Source organism: Macaca nemestrina, chromosome 5 (assembly GCF_043159975.1).
Source record: "Macaca nemestrina isolate mMacNem1 chromosome 5, mMacNem.hap1, whole genome shotgun sequence".
In the NCBI taxonomy this organism is placed as follows: Eukaryota; Metazoa; Chordata; class Mammalia; order Primates; family Cercopithecidae; genus Macaca; species Macaca nemestrina.
In genome coordinates this window covers 172,988,115-173,006,960 of record NC_092129.1, presented here as the reverse complement: position 1 = coordinate 173,006,960, position 18,846 = coordinate 172,988,115, and the positions used below count along the sequence as shown (strand labels likewise).

Sequence of the window (18,846 nt, the reverse complement as noted above, 5' to 3'; positions counted from 1 at the left end):
AAATACATATGCACACCTGGGAGAAGTTAGTCACTAGGGCCCCGAGTCCAGATTAGGTTGGTCTATATTTATGGTTATACAGGTGCCTCTCCCCCTCCCAACACACACACCTGCATACACACCCCTCTCTTGGTATTTGGTGCTCTCTTACCAATATCATGTAAAGAGTGATGCTTTATTTTCTATTACATAACTTTCCACTTGTCTTCTCTTCCACTCATTGTTTACAAGAGAATGAGTTCTGAATGCATAAGTGCTGTATTAAACCATTCTATTAACTAGACATAATACAGTTCCACTTGGAGCAAGATACAGTCATTCTTTATGTCCACTACTGACTATCCATTATGTCGGTCATCATATCCATGGTCCTCCTGCAGCATTGCTCCACTTATCAGCAATGTCTGGCCAGTTTCTTTGTTGCTCCCCTTACATACATACCTACACTGTCTCACTAGTAAATACTGATTTTGCATTAAGCTGTGTTTTCTCAAGTATAGTCTTCTCAGGTTCTCTGGTCAACTGTTGTTCTGTCTATCCCCCATGTACACCCCACTGCTAATCTTTTTCTTCTTTTCCTTGGCCAGTCTCCACAATTGATTGGCAGCAGCACTCATGCTTCTTTTTCACTTCTTTTTGTCTTTTCCAAGGCTGCATGTGTGTCAGAATCATCTAGGGAGCTTAAAAACATGAATCAGCACAATCCCTGGAGACTGATTTTGGGATATCTGGGATGAGCTCTTGGCAATCTGCATTTTCTAAAAACTCCTCAGCGGATTTCGAAGTATGTATGATCCCTCTTGTGAAGGGTGCAGTGTGGTAATCACATACCTTTAACTCGAATCATTGCACTGGATAATAATTTTGAATTCGCCTTACTTTTATAGGTGTTCTTTTCCCTAAAAGGGAAAATACGACTCCTGTCCTCTTGTGACCCTACCTTGCCCCGACTCTGAGTAGTTCCTCTGCCCTAGAGGTGGAGGGCTTTTTGCAGTGTGGACCAAAGTTTAGGCCTATCCTCTTGCGAGCCCACCTTCCCCTGACTAAGTAGTTCCTCTGCTCTAGAGGTGGAGGACTTTTTGCAATGTGGACCTTTATCAAAGGTCAGGCCTGTGTTTTAAAGGAATTGGGGCAGATTCCAAGAAGATTGAAGGTTTTGGTTAGACATTATCTAACAAAATATTATTGCCTGCCTGGTTTTTTTTTTTTTTTTTTTTTGAGACGGGGTGGCTCCCATGATAGAGGCCATCCTCCAAGAGCCTATTGTCTAGTAAAGGTGGAGGAGATATCAAGATATTACTGGGCATCTTTTCCCAGACTATTCCCTCCACTCCCCTTTAATCTCAAAAATCACCATGTGAGCTGGGCGTGGCAGCTCACACCTGTAATCCCAGCACGTTGAGAGGCCAAGGCGGGAGGATCACTTGAACCGGGAGTTTGAGACCAGCCTGGGCAACAAAGCAAGACCCTATCTCTACAATAAATAAAAATTAAAAACACCCATGTCCTCTCAGGGATGGGCCCTATATTCATGTTCACTGTACCTGCTCCTGGGGCTAATGCTTGAACTCAGAGATTCTACGTTGTGTTTTTTCTAAGTTTGTGTTTTAGAAAGCTGGGGGGAGGAGGAGCAATCTACAGAGAGAAGCATAGAGGAAAATGGAGCCAGTATGCAGAGAGAAACAGATCATGCTGAGCAAATGACCTCAGTTCGTGAGAACCTTCTCCTAGTTCTCGTCCCTCGTAAGGGCGCTTCCTCCCATGCTCTCTGAGACACCCACCTCTGTAGCTTTTAGTAAATTCCCTTTTTGTTTAAGCTGTCTTTGGGATTCTCTAACTTGAACTAAAAGCTGCTTTATTAAAATAACAAGAGATGAACTATGTATGTGACTTTCTATTTCATGTTACATTTGTCATAAGATGATTACAAATACCATAGCTGAATAGATTTGAGCCCTGTTAGCAGCAAGGAGTGTGGCATACCAGAAGTGTGTGACACAACGGTTTAGTTCAACTGAATAACAATTTGGCCATTAGATGATATGTGCAAAGCATTTTCTTACAGTTCTTGTCTCAGAGTTTTAAAAGTTAGCTATTATTATTTTTATTGTTACATAATAATCATACATATTTATGGAGTAAATATATTTCAATACATAAATATAATGTACCATGATCAAAGCAAGGTATTTAGCATATCCATCAACTCAAACATTTACCATTTCTTTATGTTGGGAACATTTCAAATCTTGCTATTTTAAAATATACAATAAATTATTGTATGTATTTTTAATTTTTGTGGGTACATAGTAGGTATATATAGGGAGTACATGAGATATTTTGATATGAGCATGCAATGCATAATAATCACATAAGGATAAATGGGGTGTTCACTACTTCATACATTTATCCTTTGTGCTACAATTCTTTTAGTTATTTTTATAAATATACAGTAAGTTATTGTTGACTGTGATCACCCCGATGTGCTGTCAAATACTAGATCTTACTCATTCTATACCAATATGTTTTTGTACCCATTAACCGTTCCCACTCCCTGCCCCTTCAATACCCTTCCCAGCCTCTGGGAACTATCATTATACTTTCTGTAAGTTCAGTTGTTTTAATTCTTAACTTCTACAAATAAGTGAGAACATACAAAGTTTGTCTTTCCGTGCTTGGCTTTTGTCATTTAACATCCTCCAGTTTCATCCATGTTATTGCAAGTGACAGGATCTCATTCTTTTCTATGCCTGGATAGTATTCCATTGTGTATATGTACCACATTTTAAAAATCCATTTGTCTGTTGATGGACACCTAGGTTGCTTCCAAATCTTGACTATTGTGAATAGCACTGCAGTAAACATGGGAATGTAGGTATCTCTTCAGTATATTGATTTCCTTTTTTTAGGGGGGTAGGTGGGGAAATACCTAGCAGTGGGATTGCTGGATCATATGGTAGTTTTATTTTTAGATTTTTAAAGGAACCTCCAAATTGTTCTCCATAGTGGTATTACTAACTTAGGTACACAGTGTTTCCACCAGCATTGTACAAGGGTTCCTTTTTTCTCCACATTCTCACCCAGCATTCATTATTGTCTATCTTTTGGATAAAAGCCATTTTAACTAGGTGAGATGATATCTCATTGTAGTTCCGTTTTGCATTTCTCTGATGATCAGGGATGTTGAGCACCTTTTTATATACCTGTTTGCCATTTGCATGTCTTCTTCTGAGAAATGTCTATTCAGATCTTTTGCCCATTTTTAATTGAATTATTACATTTTTTTCCTATAGAGTTGTTTGAGCTCTTTATATGTTGTAGTTATTAATCCCTTGTCAGATGGATAGTTTGCATATATTTTCTCCTATTCTGTCGGTTGTCTCTTCATTTTATTGGTTGTTTCCTTTGCTGCACAGAAGCTTTTAAACTTGATGGGATCCCATTTGCCCATTTTTGCTTTGGTTGGTTGTGCTTTTGAGGTATCACTGAAGAAATCTTTGCTTAGACCAGTGTCCCAGAGAGTTTCCTCAGTGTTTTCTTATAGTAGTTTCATAATTTGAGGTCTTAAATGTAAGTCTTAAGCCGTTTTGATTTGATTTTTGTATATGGTGAGAGATAGGAGTCTAGTTTCATTCTTTTGCATATGGATATCCAGTTTCCCCAGCACCATTCAAGAGGCCAACCAGTTTTATACCTTCAGGTGATTTCTTATCAGTAATGTCCTTTTCTTTCAGGTTGAAGAACTCCCTTTAGCACTTCTTGTAGGACAGGTTTGGTGTTGACGAAATCCCCTAGCGGGAAAGTCTTAATTTCTCCTTCATGTTTGAAGGATATTTTTGCTTAATATACTGTTCTAGGATATTTTTTTTTTCCCTTCAGCACTTTAAATATGTCATGCCATGGCCAGGCATGGTAGCTCATGCCTGTAATCCCAGCATTTTGGGAGGCCGAGGCTGGTGGATCACCTGAGGTCAGGAGTTTGAAACCGGCCTGGCCAATGTGGCAAAACCCCATCTCTACTAAAAATACAAAAATCAACTGGGCATGGTGGCGTGCACCTGTAATGCCAGCTACTTGGGAGGCTGATGCAGGGGAATCACCTGAACCCGGTAGACAGAGGTTGCAGTGAGCCGAGATAGTGCTACTGCACTCCAGTCTGGGCAACAGAGTGAGACTCTATCTTTAAAAAAAAAAAAAAAAAAAAAAGCCTGGTGTGGTGGCTCACGCTTGTAATTCCAGCACTTTGGGAGGCCAAGGCGGGTGGATCCCTTGAAGTAAGGAGTTTGAGACCAGCCTGGCCAACATGGTGAAACCCCGTGTCTACTAAAAATACAAAAATTAGCTGGGCGTGATAGTGCACACCTGTAATCTCAGCCACCTGGGAGGCTGAAGCAGGATAATTGCTTGAACCTGGGAAGTAGAGGTTGCAGTGAGCTGAGATCATGCCATTGCAATCCAGACTCCAGCCTGGGTGACAGAGTGAGACCCTGTTGTTAAAAAAAAAAAAAAAAAAAAAAATGCCTTGCCACTTTCTCCTGGGGTTTCCACTGAGAGGTTGACTGCCAGACATGTTCAAGCTTCTGAGTATCTTATTTGTTTCTTTTCTCTTGCTGCCTTCAGTATCCTTTCTTTGTCCTTTACCTTTGGGAGTTTGATTATTAAATGCCTTGAGGTGGCCGGGTGCGGTGGCTCAAGCCTGTAATCCCAGCACTTTGGGAGGCCGAGACGGGCGGATCACGAGGTCAGGAGATCGAGACCATCCTGGCTAACATGGTGAAACCCCGTCTCTACTAAAAAATACAAAAAAAAAACTAGCCAGGCGAGGTGGCGGGCGCCTGTAGTCCCAGCTACTCGGGAGGCTGAGGCAGGAGAATGGCGTAAACCCGGGAGGCGGAGCTTGCAGTGAGCTGAGATCCGGCCACTGCACTCCAGCCTGGGCGACAGAGCGAGACTCCGTCTCCAAAAAAAAAAAAAAAAAAAAAAAATGCCTTGAGGTAGTCTTCTTTGGGTTAAATCTGCTTGGTGTTCTGTAACTTTCTTGTACTTGAGTATTGATACCTTTCTCTAGGTTTGAGAAGTTCTCTGTTATCTCTTTAAATAACTTTGTACCCTAATCTCTCTCTCTACCTCCTCTTTAAGGCCTATAATTCTTAGATTAGCCCTTCTGAGGCTGTTCTCTAGATCTTGTAGATGTACTTCTTTTTTCTTTTGTCTCCTCTGACTGCATATTTTCATTTATTTTATTTATTTTGAGATGGAGTCTCGCCCTGTTGCCCTGGCTGGCGTAGTGGCGCAATCTTGGCTCACCACAACCTCCGCCTCCCGCGTTCAAGCGATTGTCCTGCCTCAGCCTCCCGAGTAGCTGGGACTACAGGTGCACGCCACCATGCCCAGCTAATTTTTGTATTTTTAGTAGAGATGGGGTTTCACTATGTTGGCCAGGCTGGTCTCGAACTTCTGGCCTCGTGATCCGCCTGCCTCGGCCTCCCAAAGTGCTGAGATTATAGGCGCGAGCCATGGCGCCCAGCCCTGGCTGCGTATTTTAAAATAGCCTGTCTTCAAGGTCACTGATTTTCTTCTGCTTGATCAGTTCTGCTGTTGAGAGGCTCTGATGCATTCTTCAGTATTTCAGTTGAAGTTTTTAGCTCCAGAATTTCTTCTTGATTTTAAAAAATTATTTCAATCTTTTTGTTAAATTTATCTGATAGGATTCAAATTCATTCTGTTATCTTTAATTTTGTTGAGCCTCCTCAAAACAGCTATTTTGAATCCTCTCTCTGAAAGGTCACATATCTCTGGGAGTGGTCTCTGGTTCCTTAATGAGTTCATTTGGTGAGGTCGTGTTTTCCTGGATGGTCTTGATGCTTCTGAATGTTTATTGGTGTCTGGGCATTGCAGAGTTAGGTGTTTATTGTAGTCTTCACAATCTGGGCCTCTTTGTACCTATCCTTCTTGGGAATGCTTTCCAAGTATTTGAAGGGACTTGGGCATTGTGATCTAAGTCTTTGTTCACTGTAGCCATGTCTGCATTAGGAGGCATCCCAAGCCCAGTTATGCTGTGGCTCTTACAGACTTGTAGAGGCACCACCTTGGTTGTCTTGGGTAAGATCCAGAAGAATTCTCTGGGTTAGCAAGCAGAAACTCTTGTTCTTTTCCCTTACTTTTCCCAAAATAAATGGAATCTCTGTCTGTGCTGAGCTGCCTGGAGCTGGGGAAGGGGTAACACAGTCACCCCTGTGGCCACCACAGCTGGGACTGTGCTGAGTCAGACTTGAAGCCAGCATAACAGTGGGTCTTGATTGAGGTTCATGGTGACCACTGCCTGGCTACCACTTACGTTTCCTCAAAACCCAAGGGCTCTACAGTCAGCAGGTGATGAATCCAGTCAGGCTTGTCTCCTTCCCATTAGGGTGGGGTGAGTTCCCCGCTAGCTGTCTGGGAGCCAGGGCCAGGAGTTGGGAAACTTACAGATTTACCTGGTGCTCTCTGTTCTACTGCAGCTAAGCTGGCACTGAAGCTGCAAGACAAAACCCCTCCCAGTCTTCCCTTTCCTCAGAGAACTGTTTCCTTGTGGCCACAACTGCCCTAGGCCCACAGGGACTACTGTCTTCCAACCACCAGTGTTCACTTGAGGCTCAGTGTATTAGTCCCCTTTCATGCTGCTGATAAAGACATACCTGAGATTGGGCAATTTACAAAATAAAGAGGTTTAATTGGATTTACAGTTCCATGTGGCTAGGGAAGCCTCACAATTATGGCGGAAGGCAAGAAGGAGCAAATCCCATCTTACATGGATGGCAGCAGCCAAAGAGAGAATGAGGAAGACACAAAAGTGGAAACCCCTGATAAAACCGTCAGATCTCGTGAGACTTATTCACTACCAGGAGAACAGTATGGAGGAAACTGCCCCCTATGATTCAGTTATCTCCCACTGGGTCCCTCCCACAACATGTGGCAATTATGGGAGTACAATTCCAAAAGAGATTTGTGTGGGGACACAGCCAAACTATGTCACTCAGTTAGCTTGTGGTGAGATTTGGGTGGGGACACAGCCAAACCATATCACTTAGTTAGCTTGTGGTGAATGCTATCATGACTTAGTCTCTCCTTCAGGACAGTGGACTTCCCTCTGGCCCAGGGCAGGTCCAGAAATGCCATCTAGGAGCCAAGACCTGGAACTGAGGACACCAGGAGGCTGCTTAGTGTTCTGTCCCACTGTAGCCGAGCTGGTACCCAAGCTGCAAGACAAAGTTCTCTTCACTCTTTTCTCTCCTTTCCTTGAGTAAGAGTTTCTCCCCATAGCCACCACAGCTCAGAATGTGCTGGGTCACATCTGAGGCCAACATGGCTCTGAGTCTCACTCAAGGCCCTCAGTAAGTACTGTTTGGCTACCACTGTTGACTATTTAGGTTCCAGGGGCTGTGTACTAAGCAGGCAGTGAATCCTGCTAGGAGCAGGTCCTTCCATTCAAGGCAGCAGATTCCCATCTGGCCCAGGGTGTATCTGGACATGTCAGCTGGGAGCCAGGGCCCGGAATGGCAATCTCACGACTCTGCTTGGTACCCTGTTCTAGTATGGCTAAGCTGATAACCAAGTTGTAAGACCAAGTCCTCTTTACTCTCTCCTCTCCTCTCTCCTCAGACAGAGGGAAGAAGTCGCCCCCAGACCTGCGAGCTGTACTGCTTGTGGTTGAGGGGTGGTAATGCAAGCACTCCTTTGGTTGCCCCAGGTGGTGTCTCACTAGGTCATGTGCTCCCTAAGTCCACTGGCTCCCAGCACAGCACCAGGACTTGTCCAGGAATTTTAGTCCTTGTGACTTAGACTCCTTTTCAAGTTTATTGAGGTCCCCAGAGCACTTTAGCCCAGGGTGGTAGGGCTTGCTGGAACTCAGGTTCCAGTTGCTGGGGTGGGCAATTCCCCTATGGTTAGGACTGGTCTAACTGCTCCCTATGTGGGTGCAGACTGAGTTCTGTCCTGTCTTGCTTTCTCCTGTGACAGGACAGAGTCCCATAATCACCGTGCTCTCCCTCCCCCAGGCATACAGATTCTCTTTCCATGCCATGTGACTGCTGCTGACAGAGGAGGGAGGGTAGCGTAGGCATTTCGAGACTATCTTTCCTCTTCAGTACCTCTTTTATTAATATGATGTTAAAACCAGGTACTGTGATCATTCACCTGATTTTTGATTTTTATGAAGGTGCTTGTTTGTGTGGATAGTTGTTCAGTTTGGCATTGCTACAGGGACGTTGGTCACTAGAGGCTTCTGTTTGGCCATCTTGCTCTTCCTTCCTCCTCTCTAATTGTATTTTTGTACCCACTAATCAACCTCTCTTCATCCCTTCCCCACCTCAACACTTCCCGGACTCCAATAACCATCACTCTAGCTCTGTAAGATCGTTTTTAGCTGCCACGTATGAGTGAGATGATGTGATATTTGTCTTTCTGTGTCTGACTTATTTCACTTAACATAATAACCTCCAGCTCCAACCATGTTGCTGCAAATGACAGGACACATTCTTTATGGCGGCATAGTATTCTGTTGTGTATCTGTGCCACATTTTCTTTATCCATTTATCCATTGCTGGCACTTAGGTTGATTTCGTATTTTGCTGTTGTGAATAGTTCTGCAATAAACATGAGCATGTATGCAAATATCTCTTGAATATACCGATTTCCTTTCTTTTGGATATATAAACCAACAGGAGCATTGTTGGATCATATGGTAAATCTATTTTTAGTTTTTTGAGGAACTTGAATGTTCTTGGTGGGTGTGTCAAATCAGTTGGCTGTTAATACATGGATTTATTTCTGGATTCTCTATTCTGTTCCATTTGTCTATGTGTCTGTTTTTATGTTAGTACCATGATGTGTTGGTTACTATAGTTTGTGGTATATTTTTAAGTCAGGTAGTGTGATTCCTCCTAGTTATTAGTATTGTCATGTCTAACATAGCAGTTGAATAGCTTATTGGCAGTTGTATCTGGCACAGTAATACCTCTTTTAGTTTATTCTTTGCTCAGTCATACTTTTCCTGTTATATATTCATTGGGGCTTTAATAATGGTTTTTTTCCTCAAAACAGATGTGTCATGTGTTGTTTTCCCATTCAAACTACCCAGCATTTTTAGTCTCATCCTTTGTTCAGACTATGAACACTCTTTGATAAACAGCCTATGGTAGAAGCATCAGATCTTACTAGTCCTAAGTATTATGATATGGAAACACCCCCCTTCCTGTCCTCCTCCTGTCTCTCCCCAGAATTACACCTCTGTAAGAACTTAGTCATTTTGCTTGGAGGACAACTTGTTGAACTTTCCTCAGTTTAGTGAATTTACTGCAGTTCTTATCTAAACTACAATTTATCTCTTTCCTTTGTACTCCCAACCTATCATTACAGTAGTCATTGTAAGAAAAACAAAACAACTGGGCGTTTGTTCTTTTTGGCTGCCCAATAGATGAACTCCATAGTTATATTAGGGGAATTCCATACCTCACAGTGTTTTGTGAGAAACAGTGTCACTACTGCATGTTTCCCCCCAGCCCTCACACAGCCTATACCCAGACAGAATTGGGAGAAAAATGCATACTGTTCAAGCTTACCTCTCTCCAGATTTGAGGATAAAAATTACAGCAGTATGGAGTTGGAGTGGTTCAGCTGGCCAGGGTGGGGAGGGGAGTGGTGAGTGGACATAGTAGCCATAACTTGCTTCTCCAAACTCTGGAATTTTTCTCATTGACACCACATTCTGGTTCTGAATTTTGACTTGAGATTGAATCCCTTACATTGGTTGCTGACAGTGATTACCAAAAAAAATTTTTTGATTCCTCTTACTAAAATTGGGAAGAGTCTGTGATCTAGCTGAATGCTCTTCTATCCCAAGCCTCTGAAAGCTACAGTGGTCCTTAGTTCCTTATCTTGTAGATTTCCATGCTGAGAGACTTACTCTTTCTTAACCATCCCAAGAGCACTATAGTACTTTATGGTGGGAACCCCAATGGTGAGGCCTTTTATCATAGTCTTTCCAGGCAAAGGATTTCCTCTCTCTTCTTTATGGTCATTTTATACATTGTAGCCACTGTTGGAATCTTTGGCTTTAATAAAATCAAGAGCATCAGTTTTTAGCAAGATTATAATTTTCTGATAGTAAATTTACCACTGTATTATCTGTTTAGCACAAAACCCTGATCAAGTGAGTTCTTTTAGCTTTTAGGTTATATTTTCGAGTCTAACCTAAGAGTTAAGAGAAGTTTTCCTTGGTATCTGTTGAAGTCAACTGACCTTGTTAATTTAGGCTAATTAATGGCATTGAGGTATTTACAAAATATAAGTCTACAGAGTATTCATGATGTACTTACCGGTTTCTTTCTTATTTATCCCAATTACCAAAGCCATGTGTGTTCATTGTGGAAAAATTTGGTAAGTACAGAGAAATATATTTTTTTTAAAAAAACAAGGTAGGTGTCCAAATTGATCTACAGATTAAATGCAGTCCCTATCAAAATTCTTGGTGCCTTTTTTTTTAAAAAAAAAACTTACATCGACAAAATGATTCTAAAATTCCCATGGAAATGACTCAGAATAGTCAAAACAGTCTTGAAAAGGAACGTTGATGGACTCAAATTTCCTGATTTTTAAACTTAATATAAAGCTACTGTAACCAACATGGTATGGGACTAGAATAATGATAGGCATATACAGGTTAATGGGATGGAATTGAGAATCCAGAAATAAACTGTAACATTTATGACCAATTGTTTTTTGACAAAGGTGCCAATATAATGTAATGGTGGAGGAAAATAATCTTCTCAACAAATGATCCTGGAACAGCTTGATTTCCGCATGCAAAAGGATGAATTTGGACCCCTTTCTTACACCAAAATTAACAAAAGTGGATTAAATACTTACATCTAAGAGCAAAACTATAAACTCTTAGAAGAACTACATAGATGTAAATCTTCATGATGTAGGATTGGTCAGTGGTTTCCTAGATATGCCATTCAAAGTACAAGCAAACAAAGGAAAAAATGATGCATTAGGCTTCCTTAAAAACTTTTGTGCTTCAAAGGACTTTTTCAAGATAGTGAAAAGCCGGCCCACAGAATGGGAGAAAATATTTGCAAATCATATACCTGATAAGCATCTAATATCTAGAATATACTAAGAACTCTTACAACTCAATAATAAAAAGCAACTAAATGTAAAAACTGGGCAAAAGAAATGAATAGATATTTCTCCAAAGTAGATAATAGATGGCTAATAAGAACATGAAAAGATACCGAACATCATTAGTCATGAGGGAAATGCAAATCAAAGCTTCATGATATACCGTCATGCCTGCTAGGAGTCCTATAATAAAAAAGATGGACAATAAAAAGTGTTGGTGAGGATGTAGAGAAATTGGAACCTCATACATTGCAGGTGGGAATGTAAAGTGTTGTAGCTGCTTTGCAGTTTCCAAGTGTTTAAACACAGAGTTACCATATGACCCAGCAATTCCCTTCTAGATAGATACACCCAAGATAAATGAGAACATAGGTCCATGGAGAAACTTGTACACAAATATTCATTGCAGTCAAAAAGTGGCAACTTTGTTTCCTATAATAGCCAAAAGTAGAAACTTCTAAATGTCTATCAATTGATAAATCCTTAAACAGAATGTAATATGTACATAAAATGGAATATTATTCAACCATAAAAAGAAATGAAGTGCTGATGCTTACAACACAGTGGACACACGTTGGGAACATGGGCTGAGTTTGAAAAACCAGACACAGAGGCCACATATTGTATGATTCCATTAACATGACATGTTCAGAATAGGCAAATCCATAGAGACAGAAAGTAGATTAGTGGTTGCCAGGGGCTAGTAGGAGCAGGGATGGGGAGTGACTGTTAATGGGTATGAGGTTTCTGTTGGGGTTGATGAAAACATTTTGGACTTCAGTAGTGGTGATGGTTGTACAATCTTGTGGATATACTAAAAAACACTGAATTGTATACTTTAAAAGGATGAATTTTATGGTATGTGAATTACATCTCAATTTAAAAACCCAACAAAAGTTACCTCAGATTCCACTGCCTAAGGACAACCAAATTGAGCATTTTAGAAAATGCCTAATGCCAGGTACCTCAGCCCTTTTGAGACCTTCTCATTCAATTCCTCACTGTAGCTTTGTGAATCTTCTGTCAGAACTGGAACTCCTGACTCCTTCCTCAGTGTTCTTTCCACTAATTTGCTCTGCCTGTTTTACACAGAATTTTGGGTAAAGAGAGAAGATGCTAATTTGGAATATCATTAAAATAATATTTTACAAAGTTGGGTGCTTTACTCAAACACACAGTTGACCAGAAAATATTTATGGTTTGGTTCAGGTAACACTCAGCACCCAAGCTTAAAGCAAAAACTTGAGAAATTGATTAAATCTCTGAAGTTTGTCTTTAGTGTCAAGGGGTTTATAGTAATTTTTTTCCAGAGATTGTAAGAAAAAAACAAGTAAAATTAGAAACTCCCCTTGTGTATCCATTTATCTTGGCCTGGATTAACACTGGGCAAGAAAAGCTGGTTTTATTTTGTTTTCACAAAATATGCTATATGCTATGTTTCATTTCTATTCTATGCAGCCGGAGTCTTTAAAGTAGACAGCATCAAGAAAACACATGAACGTGAAAAACCTTGTTAGGATGGTTAATTTAGTTTATTTTATGCTCTTAACATTTTAGAGCAACCAAGCATAGGTTCAGAGGTTTTCACCTGTGTGTTCCTTTATTGATTGTTTGTTCCTTATTAGTGAACATTTAAAAACCTTACTACTCCTTGCAAAAACAAGACTTGTTTTTTTTTTTTTGTTAAAAGAGAATTAGTCATACTTTCTAATGACATTGACATGAAAATATTGTATTTTTAAAATCTGTGTTTTAAACACCTTGAATCTAAGATATTGGTGCTGTGGCTTTAGTCTTTCATCATATAATTTAAGAAAACATATTTTCTTTGAAAATTATTTCCAGAAACTTATGGATAGCTTGGTCCTGAGTAGTTTTCATCATAGTGCTGTTAAGTCCTGCTATTTAAGGCCATATAGATTCTGATTGAAACAAACTTGCTTTTAGTAAATAAATAGCACCGAGATATGAAAGTCCAAGTAAATGGCAAAGTGAATTTTCTTTCCCAGAAAAATGCTCTCAAAAATTTGATTTTAATATAAGTAACACTTTTACTTAGATATCATAAACTCATTTTGATTTTACTGTAGATGGACTCAGCCCGAATTCTAGATTCTATGAGGGTAGAGACTGTTTTTGCCATTACTGTAATCCCAGAGTTTATCCTTATTCCTCATACAAAAAAATGTTTGTTATATCATTATATATTTGTAATTATGTATATTTTTATATATTATTTTGTAATATACCTCCCCATTAACTGTAACATTCTGAATTGATAACATTGTGTGTAATAACTTTTCTTAATGTTTTTGTCTTTCTCTATAGGTTGGTATTTTGTATGGCATCTTTTTTTATCAAAATTCAAGTTTCTCCGGGAACTGGTGGGAGACACAGGATCCCAAGAGGGAGATCATGAGCCTTCAGGGTCTGAAACTGAAGAAGACACTTCCTCCTCTCCACACAGAATCAGATCTGCTCGCCAAAGGAGGGCACCTGCTGATGAAGGCCACAGACCCCAGACATAGTCGTGTACTCGTGAAGGATGAAAAGGCAGTTGCCAACTTCTGTCTTTTAGTGACTTGGCTTTGAAAGTTACTAATGACTGAAGAACATTTGTATTGGATTTTATGTCCAATTTTAAAAAAGATTTACATGTAAGCCATATAAAAATAAAGGGAATTAAAACCAAATTGGACTATTTCATCTTAAAGATAATCTTTTATTTCACTAGCTTTCTACTTATACTCTTATTCCTTGGCTTTTGGGCTTATTTTCTTGCACTGCTGCAGATCTGGTAAACATTAAAGGCTTGAAAAAACATGTTTTGTTAGCCCTAAAATGTACATTTTTCTTCCCACTTTAACTTGTCTGAAATTGGGATGCATCTCATTACTGTCAACCAGGTGATAGTCATGTAATTCTCCTACTGTGTGCATGTGCGAATTTACAGCTTGTCATCGTGTCATCCCTTTAACCAACATGTGTTTTGTTGGTATCAAATGTGTCAGGTTTAACTGACATTTTAAAATGTCTTCAAAAAGATTACACTATGATTCAGCATTGAAACGAAAAGTTATTGTGTATGCAGAAAAGCATGGAAACAGAGCAGCGGGGCGTACATTTGATATTAGTGAAGCAAATATTCGTCGCTGGAGAAATGATCGCAATTCCATATTTTCCTGCAAAGCAACAACAAAATGTTTTACGGGACCTAAGAAAGGTAGATACCCACAAGTAGACGAAGCTGTACTACATTTCGTCAGTGAGACACGTGCAAAAGGATTGCCTATCACACGCCAAGCAATGCAATTGAAGGCAGGCGAAATTGCCAAAACCCTGGGAATTGATGAAACAAAATTCAAAGCCACAAGAGGCTGGTGTGACCGATTCATGCGCCGAGCAGGACTGTCGTTAAGGCATCAAACATCATTTTGTCCCAAGCTCCCCACTGCCATTAAACAGAAGACAGTGTTGGAGCACTCTTTCAAGAAGTGCTGCATAACCAGTACTCTTGACAACACCGGGAGAGACGTTATGTGGAAAAACGCAGACATCAATGACTGTGGTTTGAAAAGTGATTCAGAGGAGTTGGATTCAGAATATGAAGTTATAATTATAACTTAACCAATTTATTTCACACATTTTCTTTACATATGCACAAGATTGATGTGATAAAAATCTGTTTAACTCAAAGTGCTGTTTCAATAAATATAAAATAAATGTTTTCTGTGATACGAAAGCATTGTGTCATAGTTTAATGGGCAGTGTTTTTTCTTAGTGATACATATGGTGCATCTTAACAATTGGTAGTATCTTAGGTTAAATTAAAAATGGTAGCTTGTAAATTTATTTTTCTTTTTAAGATAGCAGTTATTTATTGAGGAATTTGATTCTGACTCATAATGTTAAACTTGTTATCCTGTGTGAAACACATTTCTGGGGCGGGGGGCGGGGGCAGGTAACTTTACCTATTCGATATTTTAGAGTAGTAACTTAGGAATCTAAGAACTATCTTCTACTTTAGGAAGAGTGGGATTAGTTACTCCCTTTGTATAGGAGGACTTTATGCTAAAGGAATGTGTTGTGGAGAAAAACACTTCTTCACAAACAACAATTCATTGACAAGACCTCAAAGGTAATGCGTATTGAGGAAAAGAGTAGTGGGTGAAAATACCCGCTTAGCTGTAAAATGACTCTCTTGCCAGGTTTCCATGTTTGTCTTAACTGAACTCTGGACTGAGTGTTTACCAGGGAGGAGAGATGTGAATTAAACAGCCTTCCTGTTTAGTGTTACCTGCTTTGTACAAGAATGAAATGCAAAGCCAACTTATTTGATTAATCCAAGTTCTTTTTATGTTTTTTTTTAACCTTTATTAAGGACTAGTCATCACAAAATATTTAACCTCTATTTTATGGTGTGTTATTATGTTTGATACCTCATACTTCTTGCTTAGAGTTTTGTTTAACAGTTCACTGGCTCTGTCCCAATATTTGTGATGAACACTTCTTTGCTATATTGTAGCTCTTGGAGATACTAAAAGGGAATTCACAGAACATTACTTTAGTTTTATGTGTTTGCTAGGGGAAGATTTCCTAGCTGCTGAGAGCGAGGCACAGTCTTTCTGTCTTCATTTCTTTATTAGATACAATTTTCTATTTTTATGTGACTCTAGGGCATAACAAAACAGTGACGGTTTCAAGCATTAATTTTAATGCTTCCTACTAGCTAAATATCATCTTAAAATGATTATTAGAAAAAAATATGCCCCCAAAACATTTTGGTACTGGGAGGATATTTAAATATAGATTTTTCATAGTCTAATGTTTTGAACTATGGATTCTGTTTTATGGTGGATACCTAAGGTTTAGATAATAGTTGCTGGAAAGCTTAAAGTAGCTGGTGAGCTTCCTGTTATGTCACTATTAAAGAATTGATGGCTGATGTAACTCTCCCCCCGAAATCTACAAGGGTCATGCCCAAATTAATACAGGTTAACCTTTGTAGAGGTATATATGTTGGCATTATTTATTGACATTTATGCTTTAAGCATGTCTTATTCTATGTAATTTTAAGAAATACTCTATTTAACTTGTGAAATACACCTAAAAGCATACTAGTTAGCTCTTAGCCTCTCACTTAGGGAGGGTAAAGAAACATCACTGATGCCAATATGAAGATCTATAAAATCCTTTGTTTAGAACTCTGTTCTCTTCGTGCACCTCACAACACACTTACCATGGTACATATTTCTTTTTTTTTTTTTTTTTTTTTTTGAGACGGAGTCTCGCTCTGTCGCCCAGGCTGGAGTGCAGTGGCCTGATCTCAGCTCACTGCAAGCTCCGCCTCCCGGGTTCACGCCATTCTCCTGCCTCAGCCTCCCGAGTAGCTGGGACCACAGGCGCCCGCCAGCTCGCCCGGCTAGTTTTTTGTATTTTTTAGTAGAGACGGGGTTTCACTGTGTTAGCCAGGATGGTCTCGATCTCCTGACCTTGTGATCCACCCGTCTCGGCCTCCCAAAGTGCTGGGATTACAGGCTTGAGCCACCGCGCCCGGCCCCGGTACATATTTCTTAATGCCACTGAGAAAGGCAAGATAGTTAACACATAATTATTTATGTGCTATAGTGTTTCTTTTCCTGTTTTAGTGCTTTTGTAGCTAAACTTGTCAGAACTGCATCACAAGTACATTTTCAGCCTCAGTGGGAGGCGGACCAGCCTGTGTTTAATTTTAGAGCTTAGAAGTGTATGAGCATTAAAAATACATGTATTAGAATCTTGTCTAATCCCTCACAAAGGATGATGGTGGTCAGCATGCCATCTTTTGAAGATTAATTCTAAAATTGAGGACTCTGGTAGGGTGTTTTATTTCCTTCCCAATCAGCCATTCATTTCCAAATGTTTTGCCTTTGAAACTTTTTGTGAAAATTGCCTGTACCAATTGCATTGGTCGTGTTGCTCTGATTTAAATGCCAAAAATACTAAATATTTGTGTAGTGCTGTTAAATGAGGTTTTTGATATTTCCATCACTTGATGGATTTTGTAGTGATATTTTCATAGTTGAAACAAGTAGATTGCTCTGTGGTGGACAGCCACCTCACAGACATGCAGACCCATTTCTTTCAATATTAGGGTTAACACCCATTTTAATTTTATTTTGCTGAAGGTTTGGAATATATAAAGTAATGGATTCACAAAATATGATATCTTAAAACATGTTGAAAGATTTGAAAGTGGTACATTTTTACTTTTAAGAGCAACAATTTTTGAAATTAGTCAACGATGCAGTCTTTTTTAAAAGTCAGTTTTCTCAAGTAGTATGTTGTAATGTAACTGATATAACTAGATTTTGACTGGTAAACTTTAAGTGCTTTTACATTTGAGGTTGACTTTAAAAAGTCACTGAGCAGTCCTCAGAGGTTATGGACTCTCAAGCGACTAATGGAATAGTGTTCTGTTGTGAAGTCTAGAACTAAAGCACCTTGTATTGTCTGCTTCTAAAGTGTCCTATAGTTTTAAACTTAAAGTTATGGCAATTAAAGTTACATTTTTCATTTGTTGGTGTACATGTGCTACCTGTTTTACGGAGAATGTTTAACATGATCCTCCAAGTTGGTTCTATGCATAACCATTCACCAAATACTGCTGCTGCAGTTCCTTGAAGGAAATATTCTGTGCTCTGCTATGATGCATTGCCATCTTGCTGCTTGACAATAGGTTTATAAAGAATTAGAATTATGTGTTTTAATAGTACCTTTGTGTATATAACAAGATGTAAAATTAAAGATGAGGAATGTATGTAAATGATCATTCACTGTTTTTGTTTTAAAACTGGTCAGTACTATAAAGCTTCTGTGGTTTGTATGATGTTTTAACTTTCACTTTAAACTGCATAGAATAAATTAAAATGAATACAACAAAAATTGTGTGTCTCTGATTGATAAAGGATGCTAAGTATGAAGGGTGCCGTGGACATAAAAGGATTTGAAAGCAGCCATTCTTACTAATGGTCAACACTTCACCCCATTTTTCAAACTACAAATCTAGAAGAATAAGAGGATAGCAATAATATTTCTTAGTGCCATGAAAGTAAATGACTTAGGACATATATATAGCATTAAAGGACACACACACACACACACACACATATATATATAGTGTTAGAGCTACATTATTACATTTATTTAACTTTTTGTTTTCTTCCCATGCTGTATTCAACACCCTCAAGGTTGTTTTGTTAACCTGTTTGCCATAGATCATGTTTCACATTTTTGTTAGTATTAACCACCGGGAAGATTGAGGAAGCTCATCAAAGCCAAGTAAAAAGATGGAGGAGTTTCTTTGAGAATGCAGTTGAGATAGAAAGCCATGAATTTCATTGGCTGGGGCAAGTTGTGACTTCTCCAGGAGTGCTCAGCTGCCAAGAATGTAGGATGGGAAGAAGTGGATTGTGCTAGGGTTGGATTTTGCAAGGCAGGTGTGTCTGAAGGGCAAGGTCATTAGAGATTGCTGGAGATTGGCCCTGGAATTTGGGCTGCGTCATGAGAGAAGTCGGATGAGTAAGGCACTGGTAAACTGGGTGAAAGGAAAGGGATAGGGATTGAAGATAAAATGAATGTGACGTGTATGATAGGAAGTTTGGGATGGAGATTAGCTGAGGTAGTTCTGAGCAATGACACCAA

The 18,846-nt window shown here is 39.4% G+C and overlaps 1 protein-coding gene across 1 annotated transcript in view; it reads left to right on the top strand.

The window, feature by feature from the left end:
- The window catches only part of LOC105482423 (small integral membrane protein 13), a 41,163-nt gene extending 26,258 nt beyond the window's left edge, over positions 1-14,905 (top strand). The window contains exon 2 of the mRNA XM_011742515.2: positions 13,492-14,905. Within this exon, the coding sequence (XP_011740817.1) occupies positions 13,492-13,691 (200 nt within the window). The 3' untranslated portion in view covers positions 13,692-14,905. The remainder of the gene's footprint in view (positions 1-13,491) is intronic.
- The last annotated feature ends 3,941 nt before the right edge of the window (positions 14,906-18,846 follow it).